Below are 16,971 nucleotides of genomic sequence, written 5' to 3'. Positions count from 1 at the left end.
CTTCGCGGTGACTCTGTGTCCTTAAGCCGGGGACGGATGTGGTAGAGACTCTGGCCTGAATCGCAAGGTGGGAAGGGGCGCATTCTGTGTGAGTCACGCGGAGAAACACCGCAGTGCCCCCCGAGACCGCAGCCCAGCCAGGCCCGCCGGGAGCCGGGAGCCGGGAGCCGGGAGCACCTCCCAGCAGGCGGAGCACCTGCGGCCGCGGGGGCGGGGCTGCGCGAGGGGCGCCTGCGCGTTGGGCCGTGGTCTCCGAGGACAAGGTGGACGAGGTGCGAGGACAAGGTGCGGAGCCCTGGGCTCTGCTGGGGCGTCGGGGTGCGCAGCCCGCGGCGGGTGGGAAACCGCAGGGCCGGCCCCCTCCGCGCCCACGCTCCCTCCCCCGGAAGCCAAGACTGGAGACTCTCTAACAATTCAGATTCTCTTTATTTATGAGGAATGTATATTGTTAGTCACGGTTATCGAGGGACACATCAAAGCGGAATCGCAGGCTGGAGTGCAGCCGCGGTGGCGCCAAGGCTGTTTGGGTTCTTCCCATCCGCTCTTGGGGTCGCACCAGGACCCAAACCAACAGTCGCTCAACGTGAGTAAAGGAAATAGCTTCGAGCAGCGACAATTTTCACAAGTGATTATTCAGAGGATGCACAATAGCCACAGTTCAGACAAATCAACTACAAAGATCATTTAAAAAAAAAGGAAGAAGGGCGTCCTGGTTACTAAAAACAAAGATTGGACAAGAAAGTAGAGCACTGTGGGAGGGAGCTCTGACCCTCCATTCCTGCGGGGCGCAGCCGGGCCCCCTTCCTACCGCGGGAGCCGGTGCGTCTCGTCTGCCCTTGGGGCGAGCAGGGATCTGCTGTTTTGAGGGCCCCTGGGCTCCCGGTCGCGGCTCTGCTGGAGATTCTAACGCCCAAGATGGAACAGAGGGTCTGAACGCTCCGTCGGGTCAGCAGGCGAGACCCTCTGGCTGCCTCCCGGGAGGCCAGCCCCACAGGCCTCTGGCAGGTGCGCTCGATGGGGCCGGGCCCCTTCACCCCAGAAGACAGGCACTGTGTCCCGACCGGCTCCGTGGGACAACCGGCTATTCCACAAAGACGTCTTGAGTATACTTAAAAAAACTTGGGTGGTTTTTTTTTTTTAATTTTGGTCAATTTTTGGTCAAAAGCACAGAGGAACAGTAGCCACCAGAACCAAAGTGTGAGTGTGAGTGTATCTACCGCAGAAGAGGGGTCCAGACAGGGCTGCCTCGGCAGGAGGGAGGGGGGCACGAGGGAAGGGGGACAAGCATCCGAGGGCCTGGCCTGGAGCGCCGGCGGGCAGAGACAGGCGTCACCTGGGGGCGGGCTCAGGTCTGGCTGGTGCAGGTGCAGAGCCGGGCTCCAGAGAGGCCAGCCTGAGGTGTAGACCGGGGACCCACCTCACTCGGTTCCAACTGCTGTCGGGGATCCAGCCTGCCGAGACTCCGACAGGCCTGAGCCTGAGGCCCGCCCTTCTGAAACTCCCCGGCAGACAAAAGCACTTGGATAAATGAAAAATTAGGTCTGATTTTAAAATCTGTGCAAGTATAGGTGCTCCGTAGCAGTTAAGAATCAACATTATGACATTTTTAAAAACTCCTAAGGTACCCATGACTTGGTCAGCTTTCCCTGGTGTCACGGTCATGAGAAAGATAGCGCGCGGTGCCGTGATCTGACCCAACATGATTGTTCTGCCCTTCCTCTCAGTCCTGATTATCGGAACAGAGAGGACTTGTGGTGCAGGACCTCTCCCACCCGGGCCTTGGGGTCTGTGGCCCCTCTGCGCCCCGCCGGCAGGACAAATCCCCAGGAATGCTTCCAGAGGACAGCGGGTGTGCGGTACTGCGAGGCTGGTCTGCATGTGGGGGCGGTCGGTGTCACCCCCCCGGGATTTTGCTCCTGTGGGCGCGAGCCCTAGGCCAGCCCTCTCTGCCGCCCAGCTGCCCCCCCCCCCCCCCCTTGCTGGCTAAAGTGCAAGACCCGAAGGTCACCGAGCACCACCTGTGGATGCCAACGGTTCAGTGATGAACTGACCGCACTTGTAAACTCCTGTCTTCATACCTGTTTCACCGAATTCTTGAAGTTCACCTCTTACCCTCTTGGAGGAAAAGGAGAAACTTAACGATCATAAGGAGGGAATCGCAAAAGGGCCGAGGGAGACAGAGGGGCCTGCAGAGTCTGCCAACGAAACCTCCAGCCCTGACAGGACTCAGCGCGGATCGGCCCGACCCAGACGGCGAGAGGCTGGTGTGGCAAACACGAGGAGAGGACGTGGAAACCAAAGTGGGGCTGAGTGGGAGGGGCTTGCATGGTGGGCAGGAGGGGCCGACGTGGCTCCCTCCCGGTGGAGAGGGCAGGGGCGGGCGGGCGGGCCTGGCCCCTGGCAGAAGCAGGGCACACAGGAACCCACCGTTCCCAGTGTCACCAACGCGCTTCCACCAAATAAAGAAAAAGGAAAGGAAAGGAACACCCGCAGACTGACGTGACGAGGAAAGCCGCGGCCCCGTGTCGCCCCCCAGTCCCTGGCCCCTCACACGGGGCAGAGGTAGAAGTTCTTCTCCTCCTGAGGCTTGCTGATCCAGTTCCCATAACCCATGTCCCTCAGGCTTTTCTTGAAGTAGTTCTTGGCTATCTCGTACTCTCGGGCAGCTTTCTTGGCCTCACCGTACGAGAGTCGAAGCAGATCCCTGCGGTACCGGAAGGAGCAGAGCTTCTTAAACAGGAGAAAAATGTTCTTTTTGGAGACCCGGGACAATTCGTTCCGCGGCCTGGAGGAACAAAGGCGCTTGTCACTCCCCAGGAACAGAGGAGGAGGGGAGCCCAGGCGGGGGTGCGCGGGGCGGGGTGGGGTCGCCGGGGAGCCTGAGCGGGGGGCATGCGGGGTGAGGTGGGGGTCGCCGGGGAGCCTGGGCGGGGTGCGTGGGGGGTCGCAGGCGGGCCGGCGCCTCACCCATCCACAGCGCCCCTGGTCCCGTCCAAGATCTCCAGGTCATAGCCGTCCGCCAGGCACCAGTTGACGCTCGTCTCCTTCGTCTTCCCCGACTGCCTCTTGGAGTCGTACACGCTGACTCGGCCCACCTAGGGGTCCCGGGAGTGACAGGGGAAAGATGGAGACCTTCCGGAAGGCCCTGGGACCCCCGGGGGAGAGGGGGTAGCTCACGATCTTTGCCCGCAGCTAGAATTCTGTGGGGCGAGGACTCTGGTCATACTAACCCCAGCTCGATTCAAATGGGGCCCAGACTAAGAAGAAAGCCCTTGGCGTCCGCAAGGACAAAAGGACCAGCTCCCGGGACACTTGCAGAGGCCCCTCCCCTGCCCACAGCCAGCGACGGAACGACCGTCAAGGGAAAGTGGAGGGGGCCACAGCACCTTGGGGTGGTTGACGATGAAGGGGGGCCGCAGTCCATCCTCGAAGGCACTCCCATCTCTTGTCACACGGCAGCAGATGGCACGAGTCAGATGCCCTTGGCTGAAAAGGTAACCTGTGCAGGAAACGGAGGTGTGCACCCGTGTTTGTCCTCGGTGCTGCCGCGAGGTGGAGGCGTCTGGGGGGGACGCGGAGGTGCGGGGGGGGTGGGACAGAGGCAGCAGGCCCCGCGGACGGTGGGTGTGCAGGGCACACGGCCCCAGAGCCACAGCACAACGCTTCGGGCCGGGGGTGGGGGCGGGGTGCTGTCGGACCAGGAAGCCCAGACCCCACCGCTGGAAGCCACGGTCTTCCTGGGACCCGTGCTGAGAAGACCTGCCTCTCACCCCAGCAGGGTGGGCAGTGAGGCGTGTGGGGCTGGGGGGCCCTTACCCAGCGTCACAGACTTGAGGTACACAGGCTGCAGGAAGTGTGTCAACAGCGCGCCCTGCAAGCCGAGCACGTTCCAGCGCAGGATCTTGTCGCTGCAGGACATGGTGCGGAGTCTCTCCCCGAGCCGAATGCCGTCCCACGTGGGCACAATGTCACTGGACTCCACTGGGATTGTGCCTTCCCCTGCGGAGGGACTTGGGTCAGAGCCACGGGGGCCCCCGGACCAGGCCACTCCCTGGCGTGGCCTTTGCACTCCTCACATTGGGCCAAGGCTGCGCACAGTTCTTCTTCACAGATCGCACAGCACCTACTATGTGTGGGCACTCTACTTGGTGCTGGAACGACGGCAAGCAAACCGGAAGATCCCTGTGCTCCTGGAACGTTCGTGGGCGTGAGGGGGCAGCAAGGGACAGACCGCCAGTAAGCAAGCAAAGCCATACGGACACAAGAACTCCGAATGGCAGCAGGGCTCGAAGCCGGGGGGGACTGATGGCGGCAGATGGCGGGGGGGCCTCCAGGGACGGAACTGCCAGGGTAGCAAAGACACCAAGGAGAAGCAACAGCTGAGTAAGAGAGTTTCAGGCACGGAGAACAGCACGAACGAGGGCCCTGAGGCAGCGAGAGGTTGGGTTGTCCAGGTTGCGGACAAAGAGCCAGAGGGCCTGAGCCACGTGCGCGTGTGAAGTGCGGTGGGAAACCGCTACAGGGCCCTGTGTCGTTGTTTTCAGTAACAGCTTTAGTGAGATACAATTCACCCATTTAAAGCACACAGTTCAGTGGTTTTTAGTATATTCACAGGATGAGCAACCCTCCCCACAGTCAAGTTTAGAACCTTTCATCGCCCTCAAAAGAAGCGTCCCTGCGTCTGCCAACCCTCCCAGCCTAGGCCCCAGGCGACCACGAATCCACTTTCTGTCTCTACGGGGCTGCCCGCTCTACATTCCCGACGTTTCGTATAAACGGAGCCACGGAACGCAGGACGTTTAGCGACTGGCTGCTTTCTCGGGGCTCATCTACACCCCTTTATGGCTGAGTCCGACTGCACCATGTGGACAGACCCCGTTTGGTTCACTCGCCAGTGGGCACACCCTGGGGTGGTCCCCACTTCTCCGCTGTTACGAACAAGCGTGAGCTAGTCTCTGTTCTCTTGGGGACGCGCCCCGGAGCGAGCTGCTGGGTCCTGGGCAGCTCTGTGGGTTTCAAGCAGGGAGGTGATTTGGCCTGAGGGCAGGGGGGTGGGTGTGAGGAGACCCCCCCCCAAAAGGGCCCTGGACGAGGAGGAGCCAGCAGATGGGAGGGAGCTGTGCACTTGGCGCCCACCTCTGTCACTCCTTGCGACTTGGTCCCACATCCCTTCTGCTCCCCCCAACCCCAAGTGGTCCCACCCGCCCCCTGGCCGCAAAGATCAATGATGGGAAACTGACTCCCACACTTCTGTTTCTAGCCAGGCTCTCTGCCCTGAGCTCTGGGCAGGTTCCTCTGCCTCCCAGCTGACTTGCAGATCTCCCCGACTACCAGGTGCCAAGTGGAATCTTGGTCTTCCTACACCCCATCCCTGTCCCCGGGTCACCCCCTCCCAGCAGCGAACAGCAGAAACCTGATGGGCCCGGGGCTCTGCAGAGCCTTCCCATGGGCAAGACGGACGGCGCGTGTCACTCACCATTCTCCACCTTGGTGCGCAGCTTGCCTTGTTTGGGGTTCTCGAAGACGGGGTAGTGGCGGGAATCTGAGCTCTCCACGGCACGGTCACTGCAGGACTTGTCAAAGAGGGCGCCATCCCCACACGGGGCCGTGCTGCAGAACAGGGCGGCCGTGAAAGCTCACCTTGCAGGGGGCCCCCCGTTCCCTGGGCTCGAGGACAGCCAGATGTGCTGGAGGCAAGGGGCTCTCCCACAGCCTCCCGCGGGCTGCGAGCCGGGTGTGGCCCACGGAACGGCTCTGACCGCTGGGCCCGGACCGCCCTCGGATACCCAACCCTGGAGCCTGGCGGGGCCGCTCGTGTGGCAGCAGAGACCAGACGCACCTGATGTATAGATGGAACGACACCGTCTTTTTGATTTGGAGCTTCTCTCCTCCCTTCGCAGGCTCAAATATGCTCTCCTTCGCGGTCTGGGGGTTGTATTTCATGAGCTCGCTGTAGAGGAACCTACAAGGGGAACTCTGGCTAGTGCCACAGCGGCTTCTGTGACCCGGCCCCAAGGAGGGAAAAGCCCTAGACATGCAGGCTTCCGCGGTTTCTTATGCGGAAGAGGTGGGGGACCCTCCACCGGAGGCCTCGACACCTCGGGAAGCCAGCCAGCCTCTCAGGTCAGTTTCGTTTCTACCCCCCGACCTGATGAAGACCAGTGAGCTGGAGGGCAGAGCGGGGGCCAGCAGGGGGCTTCCTCAGTCCTCAGATGCACATGGAAGGGTTCTGCGCCCCTACAACCCTGAGGACCGAGAGGTCCTGGCGCGTTTTTGAGAAAGTTGGAGGGAAGAGGGCCGGCTGCGGACAGCAGGCTCTGAGGCCTGAGTCCCGGAGGGGTCAGGCATGTGACAGGCTCACGGGGCCCCCACGCTCCCCCACCTGATGAAGCCTCTCCGTGAGATGATCTCTGCGTGGCAGTCGTTGACCGTCTCCCCCTTCAGGCTGAGGGAGTCCCCCTTCACACAGCGGTTCCCTGGAAGGTGTTGAAAACAAACGTGATCTTTCCCAGGGAAGTGATGACGAACAGGATAGAGGCTGTTTGGCTTTTTCTTTTTTGTTTTTGAGAGAGAAAGGGAGTGTGAGTAGGGGAGGGGCAGGGGGAGGGACCAGCAGACTCCCCGCTGAGCGCGGAGCCCGATCCCGGGATCCCAGATCTCAGGGGCTGGATCCCACCACCCAGAGATCGGGACCCTGAGATCACGACCGGAGCCCAGGCGCCCCCACAGAGGTGGGTCGTGAGGGGCCAAGGACGGGGCCAGCCTCAAGTACCGCCCCTGCGTCCCGCGCCCCTTCCCCGTCCACGCACGCGGCTGGTGGCCACGCGAGCCACAGCAGAGCCTGGGCTCCGGCCTCAGACGCGCCCATGCAGCCCCGGAGGAGGGCCCCACTGACCTGTCCCCAGGCTGACCACCACCCCCAGGTCGTCGGAGGCCTTCTTCATGATGACGGCGGCCAGGATCTTGCGGCCGAGCAGGGAGGGCTGGAAGCTGTTGGTGAGCGCGTTGAAGCAGCGATGGCTCAGCATGGCGATCTGGTCGTGGAAGGTGCTGCCGGTGAGGGGGAGCTGTGGGCACAAGGCTGCGTCAGGGCCGCCGCGCGGGGCCCGCCGGGCCGAGCGCCCTCTCCCTCTCGCACGCGCTGGCCCGGCTCTGCGCGTCACTGAGGCACCAGCGAAAGCCCAGGACTACGTCACAGGACAGCAAGTTAAGAGCCAGCTCCACCCAAGGAGGAGTCAGCAGGACCCCACAAAGAGAGAGCACCAAAAGTAGACGTCTTAACTGTCTTTGGCTGTGCTTCTGGGGACCTTGAGAGGAGGAGCATAGTTCTTCTGAGACCGGCCCCTGTCACTGGGGTTACCTCTGTGAAACCCATGCGCTCTGCCTTCTCGTTCTCCCCAATCAAGACGCGGAGGGCCGCATCTGCCGCTTCCTGCTTGCCTTGCTTCTTGCTGTGTGCGCAGACGGCTGGGAACCAGCGACCCCCGACTTTTGCCTGGTAAACGAACCTTTGGGATGAGAAGCAGGGGATAAAGACAAGCGCCCGACTGGACACAGCTGTTTCTCAGGCAGCATTTCCCAGACTCAGGCACCAGGGACTCGCTCCGACTTCCGCTAGAGACAGATACCCCTGGTCTGCTGCCTGCTGCACACTCTTCTCTAAGCTGACTCTGCTCAAATGTAAACACACTTAGAGGGGACACCTCGTGTGAACACCGGGAGTCCCTTGCCATAAATCGAAGGGGGCCCCAGAACCGAGTGACACCACAGTGTCATTAAACGCCGCCGAGGCGCCCCGGTCTGCAGAGGCTCCAGGCCTACCTCGTGAAGGAAGCTCAGCAAGGACTGGACGGGGTTAGAGAAATAGCCAAATGCGGACTTTTCTTCATAACTCAAGCAGGACTGAGAGGGACACGCTCTCCCAACTCGAAGCGCTACCGTTTAACGCTCTAAGGCTCAAGTGCTGGATTCTGTTTGCTCATTCACTTCCCGACTGGCCCAGACGCACCCTGGAGTGGTCGGAACGTCACGGTCTGCTGTAGACAAGGGACCTAAGCTTTCATGAGCAGTTATTTTTGATTCCTGGAAGCCTTGGGATGGCCATGGTGGGGGGAGGGGAGTGCATCTTGGGCACGTGAGCTGGGCAGGGAGTGGGAGGGAGGGCAGCCCAGGACGCAGAGGGGAGAACGTGATGGGGCATCCACCAGCCAAGGTTTCAAGAATCCTAGCTTCCAATCACATCCTAAACTGCTGGTGGGGGGAGCCAGCTCTGGATAATCCACCTGCAGATACGGCTTCGTTACCGAGGTTCATCGGCTCAGGCAGTAAAAGGAATCAATCTGTATGTTCAACCACACTGGGCTTCCCACGACTCCTTGCTCATCCTCGGCAGTGGCATGCCCACGTGCCTCCCTGTGCCAGCAGGTGTGTACGGGCCGTGGGGCTGACGGAAGGTCCGTGAAGGAGCGGGACGTGGCCTGAAAGATGCTGGAAAGCAGCGGGGGCCAAACTGGGCAGGACCTTTGCCTGAGACTCAGGAGAATCTCATGCCTGTTCCATGTGCTTGAAAAGAATATGAATTCTATACAAAGATACACACACACAAATACATACGCAGGCTCACCTCAGAGACGTGGTGGGCTCAGTCCCAGACCCCCGCAATAAAGCCAATATTGCAATAAAGCGAGATAAAATAAATTTTCTGGCTTTCCAGTGCACACGAAAGTTATATTTACACTGTACTGAGTCTCTCAGGTGTACAACAGCATTAGGGCTAAAAACAACATACACACCTTAATTAAAAAGTACTTTATTGCTAAAAAAAATGCTAACCATCATTTGAGCTTTCAGCGAGTTGTAATCACCGATCACAGATCACTAAATGTAGTAACGGAAAATTTCAGATATTGTGAGAATCACTGAAATGAGACCCAGAGACACAGAGTGAGCAAATGCTGTCGGGGAAGTGGCCTGACGCAGTTGGCCGGTAAAAAGCCGGTGCCGGCAAAGCCGCAACAAGCAAAGCGCCGTGGAAGGAGGCGTGCCCGCGAGCGTGGCGCTCCGTATCTGGTGCGGGCTGTGGGTCGTGCGCTGGGACCCCCCGAGGCTGCACTGGGCCCTAGGGTACCCGCCAGCCGCGCTCCCTTGCTCAGTAACCGTAGGAGGCCCGCGGTTCGCCTTTCCCTGGACTGCTGGGGACAGTGAGTTAGGGAAGCAAAGACACTGAACACGAGGAGGAGGTGAGGTGGCGAGGGGCGCAGGGCGGTGAGGGGGCGCCTGCCGGGTGCTTCACACCGCTGTGGAGCCTGCTGCCTGGCTGCCGCCGGCAGGGGTGAGGGAGGGAGGTGGTGCGTGGAAGGGGGTCCAGGGCACGGGGCAGGGGGGCACAGCAAAGCAGATGCAGACCCGCGGGTTTGGCAATCGAACGATAAGGCATCTGTCATATCGTTGTTGCTTTTCTCAATTAAGCGCGACGGAAGATCATCGGCTTCGAGTAAGGAAGGGGGGTTTTGGTGGGAGTCTTCATAAAGAGGGCAGGGTCCAAACGGCTTAGATTGGGAAAGAGAATTTAGTACAAAAACAGAGTAGTGAACATGCTGGGGAGGAGGGCCACGGGCGGCGGGAGCAACAGAGGCCCTGGCAGGGCTTTCACCGGCTCTGCTCCCTCCCACCGCAGGCCTTCCCGGAACCGCCGGCTTTCTCTTGACCGTCCCCAGGCCGCGGCGCCTTACAAAGTCTTACGAAGTCAGGCCACGCCAAGCAGATTCTCAACCCACCATGCACCTCGAGCTCTTTGTACCATGCACGAGATAGGAGACCTTACGTCTCCCCATGTGATTAGTGGTTCAAATCTGGCTCCTGTCCAAACAAACGGAATGGAGTCCAGAAACAGTCTCTCAATGAATCAACAAAGGAGGGAGAGCGGTTTAGAGGAGAGAAGAGGCTCGGCTGCCAGAGGCAGGAGGGGAGGGGCTGGAGAGCTGGACGTCTAAGACACAGAGCCCGAGGCCGGTCTACCTGAAGGAGGTGAAGGGGGTGGACAGTGAGGTCACCTACGGACATGGGAAGGACCGGGGGAAAAGAGCGTAAGGGGTGAAACCCAAGAGTTCGCCTTGGGGCAGGTCAGACTCGACAGGCCCAGTCGAAGCGACAGCAGCTGTGTCCCCCCCCCCCCGCCCCCCGCTGGTGCCTTCCAGCCACGAGACAGTGACCGTGGTGCCATCAGGTAAGGTTGCCCAGAAGGGCCGAGAGAAGGGCCGGCAGAGGGGAGCCGTGTTCTCCTGCCTGCACCCCTGGGGCCCCCTCCCTGAGGTGCACAGGAGTCTTCACGCCCTCCCCCCGGATCACGGTAAGTTCTTAAATTCTGCACGAGTCACGGGAAGTCCAAGGGAGGGTTTCATGCAAGCAAAAGAGGAGGATGGACAAAAGGCAGGTGTGAAGAGCAAGGGTGACGACACGGGGAGGGCCGCTGGGTGCAAAAGGCAGACCCCGCAGGGGCGGGAGGGCCTTTCCCGGCGCCCTGGGCTGGGGTTCTCGATTCCCTCCTCATCGTGGTCATGCTCTCCCGTGAGTTAAGTCAAAGCCAAAGGAAGGACGGACAAGGACACGGATGGGTAGTTCACATACACGGAAACACAGATAACAGACGAATGTGAAGACATGAGTAACATCACTTACTATGGAGACAAGTTTAAAATAAGACACTATTTTGTGAGCTCTTCTCCTTTAACCACCTTTTAAAATTGAGCAATCGGATACGACACAAGTAAACGTTCAAATCGTTAAGTATACGAGGGGAGTAAGTGTCCCTCATTCCCAGAAGCAAACACCGGGACCAGACTTCCGTCCCCGCAGAGCCGCCCCTGCCCGGGCCCCGCACTGTGGGTCAGCCCTGCTGGCGCGGGCTCTGTGCCACTCCGCGCTGGGCGGGCACCGCGAGTCAGCAGTCTGTAGGCGGCAGGGATGCCGAGCACCTCAGGCTGTCCGTGACAAACAGCACGGGGGCGTCCCCCGCGGCGAGGGTGCCGCTCCCCACCCGGGGCCTAAGGCTCGGGATGAGACGTCACGGATGCTGGGAGCACACTGACGACACGTTCATTTAACTCACACACCTCTCACTGGAAAAGAACCCCTTACTTTTAAGGAAATTGGCCCTCAGTGTTTTAGCCTCAGGTGGTTCTTCTAAGACACACCGATTCTCCTGACCGCCACACCTCCATCTTTTTCCTTTATGATCTTACGTCTTGATTGGAAAGGCTTTGCCCCTCCAAAATTCTCAAGCAAAAATCCCTGCTTTTATCTAGAGATTTTATGATTTTACGTATATATTTTTAAGATTTTATTTTTAAGCAATCTCTACACCCAACACGGGGCTTGAACCCACAACACCGAGATCGAGTCGCACGCTCCTCTGACTGAGCCAGCCGGGCACCCCTAGTTTATATTTAAGTCCCTGACAATGAGATCAGACGGGAGCAAGGAGACAGACACCCAGCGGTGTCTTACTGAGATGCAGGGGGCCAGCCTCCCCCGACCTGAAGCCTTGTCTGCCTCTGCGTCTGCTGTGAGGGGCTCTGGGGGCCGCACCCTCTGCCGTCCCGCCCCCTGGCCAACACGCCACGGCCATGCAGCTCATCCCTCTTTCAGAACTTTCTGGCTGTTCTCCCACATGGATTTTTCTTTTTTTTCCCTTTGCAAAGATTTTATTTGTCCGAGAGAGCGCACAAGCAGGGGGAGTGGGAGAGGGAGAAGCAGGCTTCCCACCGAGCAGGGAGCCCGATGTGGGGCTCGATCCCAGGACCCTGGGATTATGACCTGAGCTGAAGGCAGACGCTTAACGACTGAGCCACCTAGGCATCCCCCACATGGAATTTTTCATATGAACCTGGGTCTCAGGTCTTCCAGGTCTAAAATAAAGAAGTCAACTCTACCAGTGTCTTTAGTAGAATCGTGTGAAACGTAAACACTAATCTGGGGACAGCTGCAGTCATTAAATGGGGTTTTCTATCTGATCACAGAGTTATCAGAGTCTGCATGTCTTCTGCTCAGAATGTGTGCAAGTCTTTTATCTGTTTAGCTGCTGCTGCAAACAGGCTACTTTCTCCTACTACATCTTCGAATTGCTTACTGCCGCACACGGAAAAGTTCCCGGCGCTTGCAGGTTAGTTCACAATTCCCTGCTCTCCTGACTTCCCCTGTCTCTGGTATTTCTTCCCACCTCTTATGCATTCCTCAGGTACACAATCACATCATCCATCTGTATGTAACAGAAGCTTCCTCTCCCCGCCTTCCCTGTCTTAACAGATGGCCTGAGCTAGTGGTGCCTCGAAATAACGAGGACCTGGGCATCCATGTGTCCCCACCTTGCTGTGAACAGCTCCCAGTTCAACATGGAATAAGCGCCTGGCTTTTGGCTTCAGACATACGTTTTTATCATGCCATTAAGGAGGTATTCAATAATTTCTACTTTATTAACAGGTTGGTTTTTAAATCTGAATGGATGTTAAATTTTACGAAAAGCCTTTTTGGAATCTCTGGAGAGGATTCTGAGTTTTGTCCTTATTATTATTTGGTAAATAATAATAACAAACATCTTAACACAGACTAATCTTTGCACAGCACGAAGACATCATTTCTCACATTTTAGAATGGCAAAGATAAAAATTTTGATTCAGATATCCCCCGTTTCCAAAGTTCATGTTACGCCACTCCCCCTTTACTAAAGACCTATGTAAGTACCTGTTTCCACCAATCAAAAGAAATCTGAAGAGGCTTTTTGCTTTTATGAAAAAAGCAAGAAGTGAAAACAGCGTTCAGTGCTGGTTGGGCAGAAAATTTAAAAGGAACTCTGTCCTTGTGGATCGTGGGGGAAGCCTGTGATTCCGTACTGGTTACGGTAAAGGGGGAGAGCCGTTCTTTACTGCTGAAGGACACATCAAGTGCTGTAATCTCCCTGCAGGAAGATTCAGCAACGTTTACCAAAATTTTAGACGCACAGAAAGAGCTCATTCACAGCAGCACTGTAATAGCAGAGTGTGGAAATGACCCACGTATTGGTCACTAGGGGCTGGGGGGAGCCCAAGTCAGTGCCCTGGGGAACTACGGAGCACCTTACAACAAAGAGCAGGACCGGATATGGAAGACTTGCCAAGATGCTCCCGTTACGTATGAACGGCAAGCCAGGTGTCAGTGCACACGTCCACGTCCACGTAACAAATGGAGAAACACACCAGCTCGGCCCATGTTTATATGAAGATGCTCCGGAAGGAGGCATGGGGCTGTGAAGTTACCACGTGTTGGCGTGTCGGGGCGTGAGGAAGGGCGAGCTGGGCCACGGGGGAGGGAGGAGTGAGGACAAGATTCTTGTGTTTCATTTTAAGGAATTATATCATCTATACAAAAAACAAAACCCTTAAAAACTGTACGTAACCTATCGCCCAGAAATCCCCCTCCTGAAAATGTCTGCCCTGGACACTCCTGCCCCTGAGAGCAGACACAGCACGAGGACCGCTTCTGGGAGCACAACCGCATCCGACCCAGACGTCGCGGCAAATTGATTAGATCAGTAACGCAAAGTGGGGGCTACAACCTCAAGAGCAACGTTGTCTTTCCCAAACTAGGTGGTGGGTACAGGGGTCGTCTGTTTTAGGAAAGACCTTTGTATCTCTTGCTCGATAAAACTCTAAGATTGTGAGCATCTATTCAATGGAACATGCAGCTGTGGGGGGCGCCCGGCCGGCTCAGTCCATGGAGCGTGGGACTCTTGGTCTCGGGCTCATGACAAGTCCCACCCTGGGTGCAGAGCTTATGTTAAAAAAGAAAAAAAAAAAGATTCAGACAACGTATAGAAATACGTAGCTACAGAATGGAGTGTGACCGGTGCGTGCATCTGAGACGTGTGACGACCTCTAAGACTACTGGTAAGGAGACAGGTGGAGGACAGAAGACAGGATTTATACTTATTTTTGTTTAAAAAGCAAAACAGAAAGAAAATGTACTAATATATGCATGGAAATTTCTAGAAGTACTCAAGAAGCTAGTAATAGTGTATAAGTCTGGGGAAGGAAACTATCAGCCTGAGGTAGAAAGGAGACTTTTCCCTGCATACTTTTTAAACTGGCCTGAATGATTTTCTATGCACATACGTATTCCTTTAAAAATTAAGTTAATCAAAAACAATTAAAAAGGAGCATACTTGCTGTAGGAGTGACTGTACTCTCTAGACGGCCACTGTGGGTCTTCCAGGGTTGGATCTGTTTCTGCGGGGCCACTCCTCCCGTCCCCGTGGCCCCGCGGCCCGGTCACCGTCCCCGCGGCCCTGTCACCGTCCCCGCGGCCCGGCAGCCCTTCCTCTCCCCGCCCCGGGGCGTGTGGCCGTGGCGGGGCTGGGACACTCACTTGGGCTCGTGCGGAGGGCCGGACTGGTCGACCAACTTGAACTCGGCCGCGAAGCCATGGGAGCGGGCATACTCCAGCAGGCCGCCCACAGGGTTGGTGTTCAGGTATCTGACGAGCTCGCCAATCCTCCTGACCTTGTTGGGCATCCCAGACTCCAGGTTATCGAAGGATTCTGTGTTCATGCCCCCAGGCTGAAGGAGAATTGGCCACACAAAGAGGAACCATAAGCACCTACGGAAACTCTGAGGGACGCAGGGGCAATGCTGAGCTGCGCGGTCGCTAAGACGGCCCACCTGGGTATCAGAAGGCGCCGAGCTGGTGGCCTCTCCGTGCAGAGCCTTCATGGCCTCCTCTGCAGCCATCTGCTTTGCCACCTTCTTGCTGGGGGCGCTTGCAGTGGGGAAAGTGTGGGCTCCCATGGCGACACAGTACTGGAACCTGGCAGGAGAGGGGAGGAGCCGGGTTAAAGCAGCACCGACGGCAGAGACCCCCTCCGCCGGGCTGTCCCCTATGAGCTGGCGGGTCCTCGCACACATCGCCTCCGGGCCTTGGCCACGCAGCCCCTCGGCCTCGACGAGTCGGTGCCCTGGGCCCACCTCCTGCCTCCGGCCTCTCTCAGCCTGGCTGACCCTAAGCGGCATGTGAGCACCGAGCTGGCCGTGCCTCCTCCGGGAGCCCCCCTCCGGAACGTGTAGGGGTGCGGAGCCTCGGGTACGCCCAGATCCACACCTTTCAGACCCACCACCGGCAACCGCCAGGCCGAGCGTCTCCCTAGCGCTCGGTCCCCACTTCGCGCTTGGAATCCCCAATCCCAGACTGTCTGCCGCACGGCAGTGAGCACGCCTCGCGGCTCCCCACTTTCCGTACTGAAAACAGGCGGACTGCTCAGTGGGGTAATGGGCCGCCTCTCGGGAGGCAAGCAGGAGAATGTCTCTCTCTCCGGGGAAAACCTCAGCAGAGATACATGACACAAGAGATGTACTTGGGGTCATGGGCAGGGCCTTCTCTGGACAGGAGGCGGAATTCACAGGAGCTCCCCAGCTTGTGCACACACTCAAGCAAGGTCGTGACGGGGTTCTTCCCAGAAAACAAGGATGCTGCGGAAGGGGTGCTGGGCTGGGACTCTGCCATCTGGAGAAAACGAGAGACAAGAGAAATGGCTGAGCAACCACGGGCTGGCGCGTCCCGGCGGAGCGGCGACGGCTCAGCCACACGTGAGGGGCTGACGTTCCAAAGGGAGAGGGTTGAGGGAGTTTCTGGGCATGTTACTGAGACGGTTTGGGTCTCGTTTCTCATCTGCCAACAACGGCGCTTGGACTCGACCAGCTTTCCGGCCTGGAGGTCTGTGACTCCAGCTGGGCTGGGAGGCGGGCAAGCAGGGGTGCTGGGTGTGAGGGGAGGGGAGCGTGGCCAAGGGGGGCAGTGGCGGGAGGGGGGCGCGGCCTCTGAGCCACGGACTTGGCCGTTGGCGCTCAGACCGCCTGCAGGGGTCGGTTAGATGCTGTTACAGCGACCTGAGCAGAGCACGGGGCCCCCAGGGGCAGGACGCCTACCTTCTCCGACCCCTTCTCTGTGGGATCGTACGGTTCTTCCGGTCTCCCGCTGTCCTTGGCTTTCGCTTCCTCCAGCAGGATGGTCATGGCTTTGAGGGCCGCGTCCTGCTTGGCCACCTTCTTGCTGCCGGCTTCAGCCGGGGGGAACTCTCGGCCACCAATGACGACTTGGAATTTGAATCTTGACGGAGAGTGAGTAGATGTGTGAGCGCGGGCCGGCCGTCCCTGCCCCCCCCACAGGGCCCTGCCCCCGGGAGCCTCCTGCCACACAGAGGGGCTCTTGTCCCTTTGGAGCCTCAGTCCCTACCTTCCGGAAACAAAGCAGCCAGCGACTCTCCCCAGAGCTCACGAGAGCAAACACCGCTCAGGGGAGACCCGCTCTCTCTTCACAATGAGTTAAGAGAGGGCCTGTACAAAACACGAGGAGCTAAAACCACCACTGCGGCCACCAAGGGCCTTCATTCTAAAGCAGCTGCGGCCGACCGGCCACCTCTAGGGCGGGTCCTCAAGGCGGCGAAGGCTCCTTCCCGCACAGCCTCACACTCCCACCGGCCTACAGGGATCGGGGACCTGCCGCTTCCTGGGGCCTGCTCCTGTCCCCAGCCTCCCTCAGAGATCCAGCGCGCTACGGCTGGGTCTGGGTCACTCTACAGCTCCACGTGTCCGGAGCCCGAGATGAAAGGCGTCTCCCTGGCGATGCAGAAAACCAAAAAGCCTTTGTTCCAGGCCTCCGGACTTAGCTTGGACCTCCTGCGCTCAAGTTTTCAAATCTGTTCGGCTCTTTGCTCAATCTGGGATTTCAATTTAGAAAGGTAGGTCAAATTTCTTATTTCCTGGGTCTTCGTTTTTTAAAGCTGGAGTCCAAAGAAAGGTTAACTGCAAAACCCACTGCTCTCCCCCAGTTCGGGGGGCGGGGAGGGAAAAGAGGGCACGACGGCCACCCAGCCTCCGTCCCAGACACGGACCAGTCCCGGCCCTGCCGGCTTTGGGACACACACACCCTCTCAACAGCTCTCTGGGA

At 58.4% G+C, this 16,971-nt stretch overlaps 1 protein-coding gene across 5 annotated transcripts in view; it reads right to left on the bottom strand.

Annotated features, from left to right (window-relative positions):
* Positions 1-407: 407 nt before the first annotated feature.
* Positions 408-16,971, bottom strand: part of ADAR (adenosine deaminase RNA specific) — a 38,425-nt gene continuing 21,861 nt past the window's right edge. For 4 of the 5 annotated variants that reach the window (XM_032398620.1, XM_032398619.1, XM_032398617.1 and 1 more), the window contains 13 exons: positions 15,951-16,131; positions 15,380-15,528; positions 14,691-14,835; positions 14,398-14,588; positions 7,283-7,508; positions 6,896-7,067; positions 6,383-6,476; positions 5,840-5,962; positions 5,477-5,610; positions 3,817-3,999; positions 3,387-3,499; positions 2,968-3,095; positions 408-2,785 (listed from right to left, as the gene is read on the bottom strand). In XM_032398620.1, the coding sequence (XP_032254511.1) occupies positions 2,548-2,785; positions 2,968-3,095; positions 3,387-3,499; positions 3,817-3,999; positions 5,477-5,610; positions 5,840-5,962; positions 6,383-6,476; positions 6,896-7,067; positions 7,283-7,508; positions 14,398-14,588; positions 14,691-14,835; positions 15,380-15,528; positions 15,951-16,131 (2,077 nt within the window). In that variant the 3' untranslated portion in view covers positions 408-2,547. The remainder of the gene's footprint in view (positions 2,786-2,967; positions 3,096-3,386; positions 3,500-3,816; positions 4,000-5,476; positions 5,611-5,839; positions 5,963-6,382; positions 6,477-6,895; positions 7,068-7,282; positions 7,509-14,397; positions 14,589-14,690; positions 14,836-15,379; positions 15,529-15,950; positions 16,132-16,971) is intronic. The other variant, XM_032398621.1, reaches the window with a different exon arrangement.

The sequence above is a fragment of the Phoca vitulina genome, unplaced genomic scaffold, assembly GCF_004348235.1.
Source record: "Phoca vitulina isolate PV1807 unplaced genomic scaffold, GSC_HSeal_1.0 scaffold118, whole genome shotgun sequence".
NCBI lineage: Eukaryota > Metazoa > Chordata > Mammalia > Carnivora > Phocidae > Phoca > Phoca vitulina.
The sequence above is the reverse complement of the archived record's forward strand: the minus strand, read 5'-3'. Positions and strand labels throughout refer to the sequence as shown.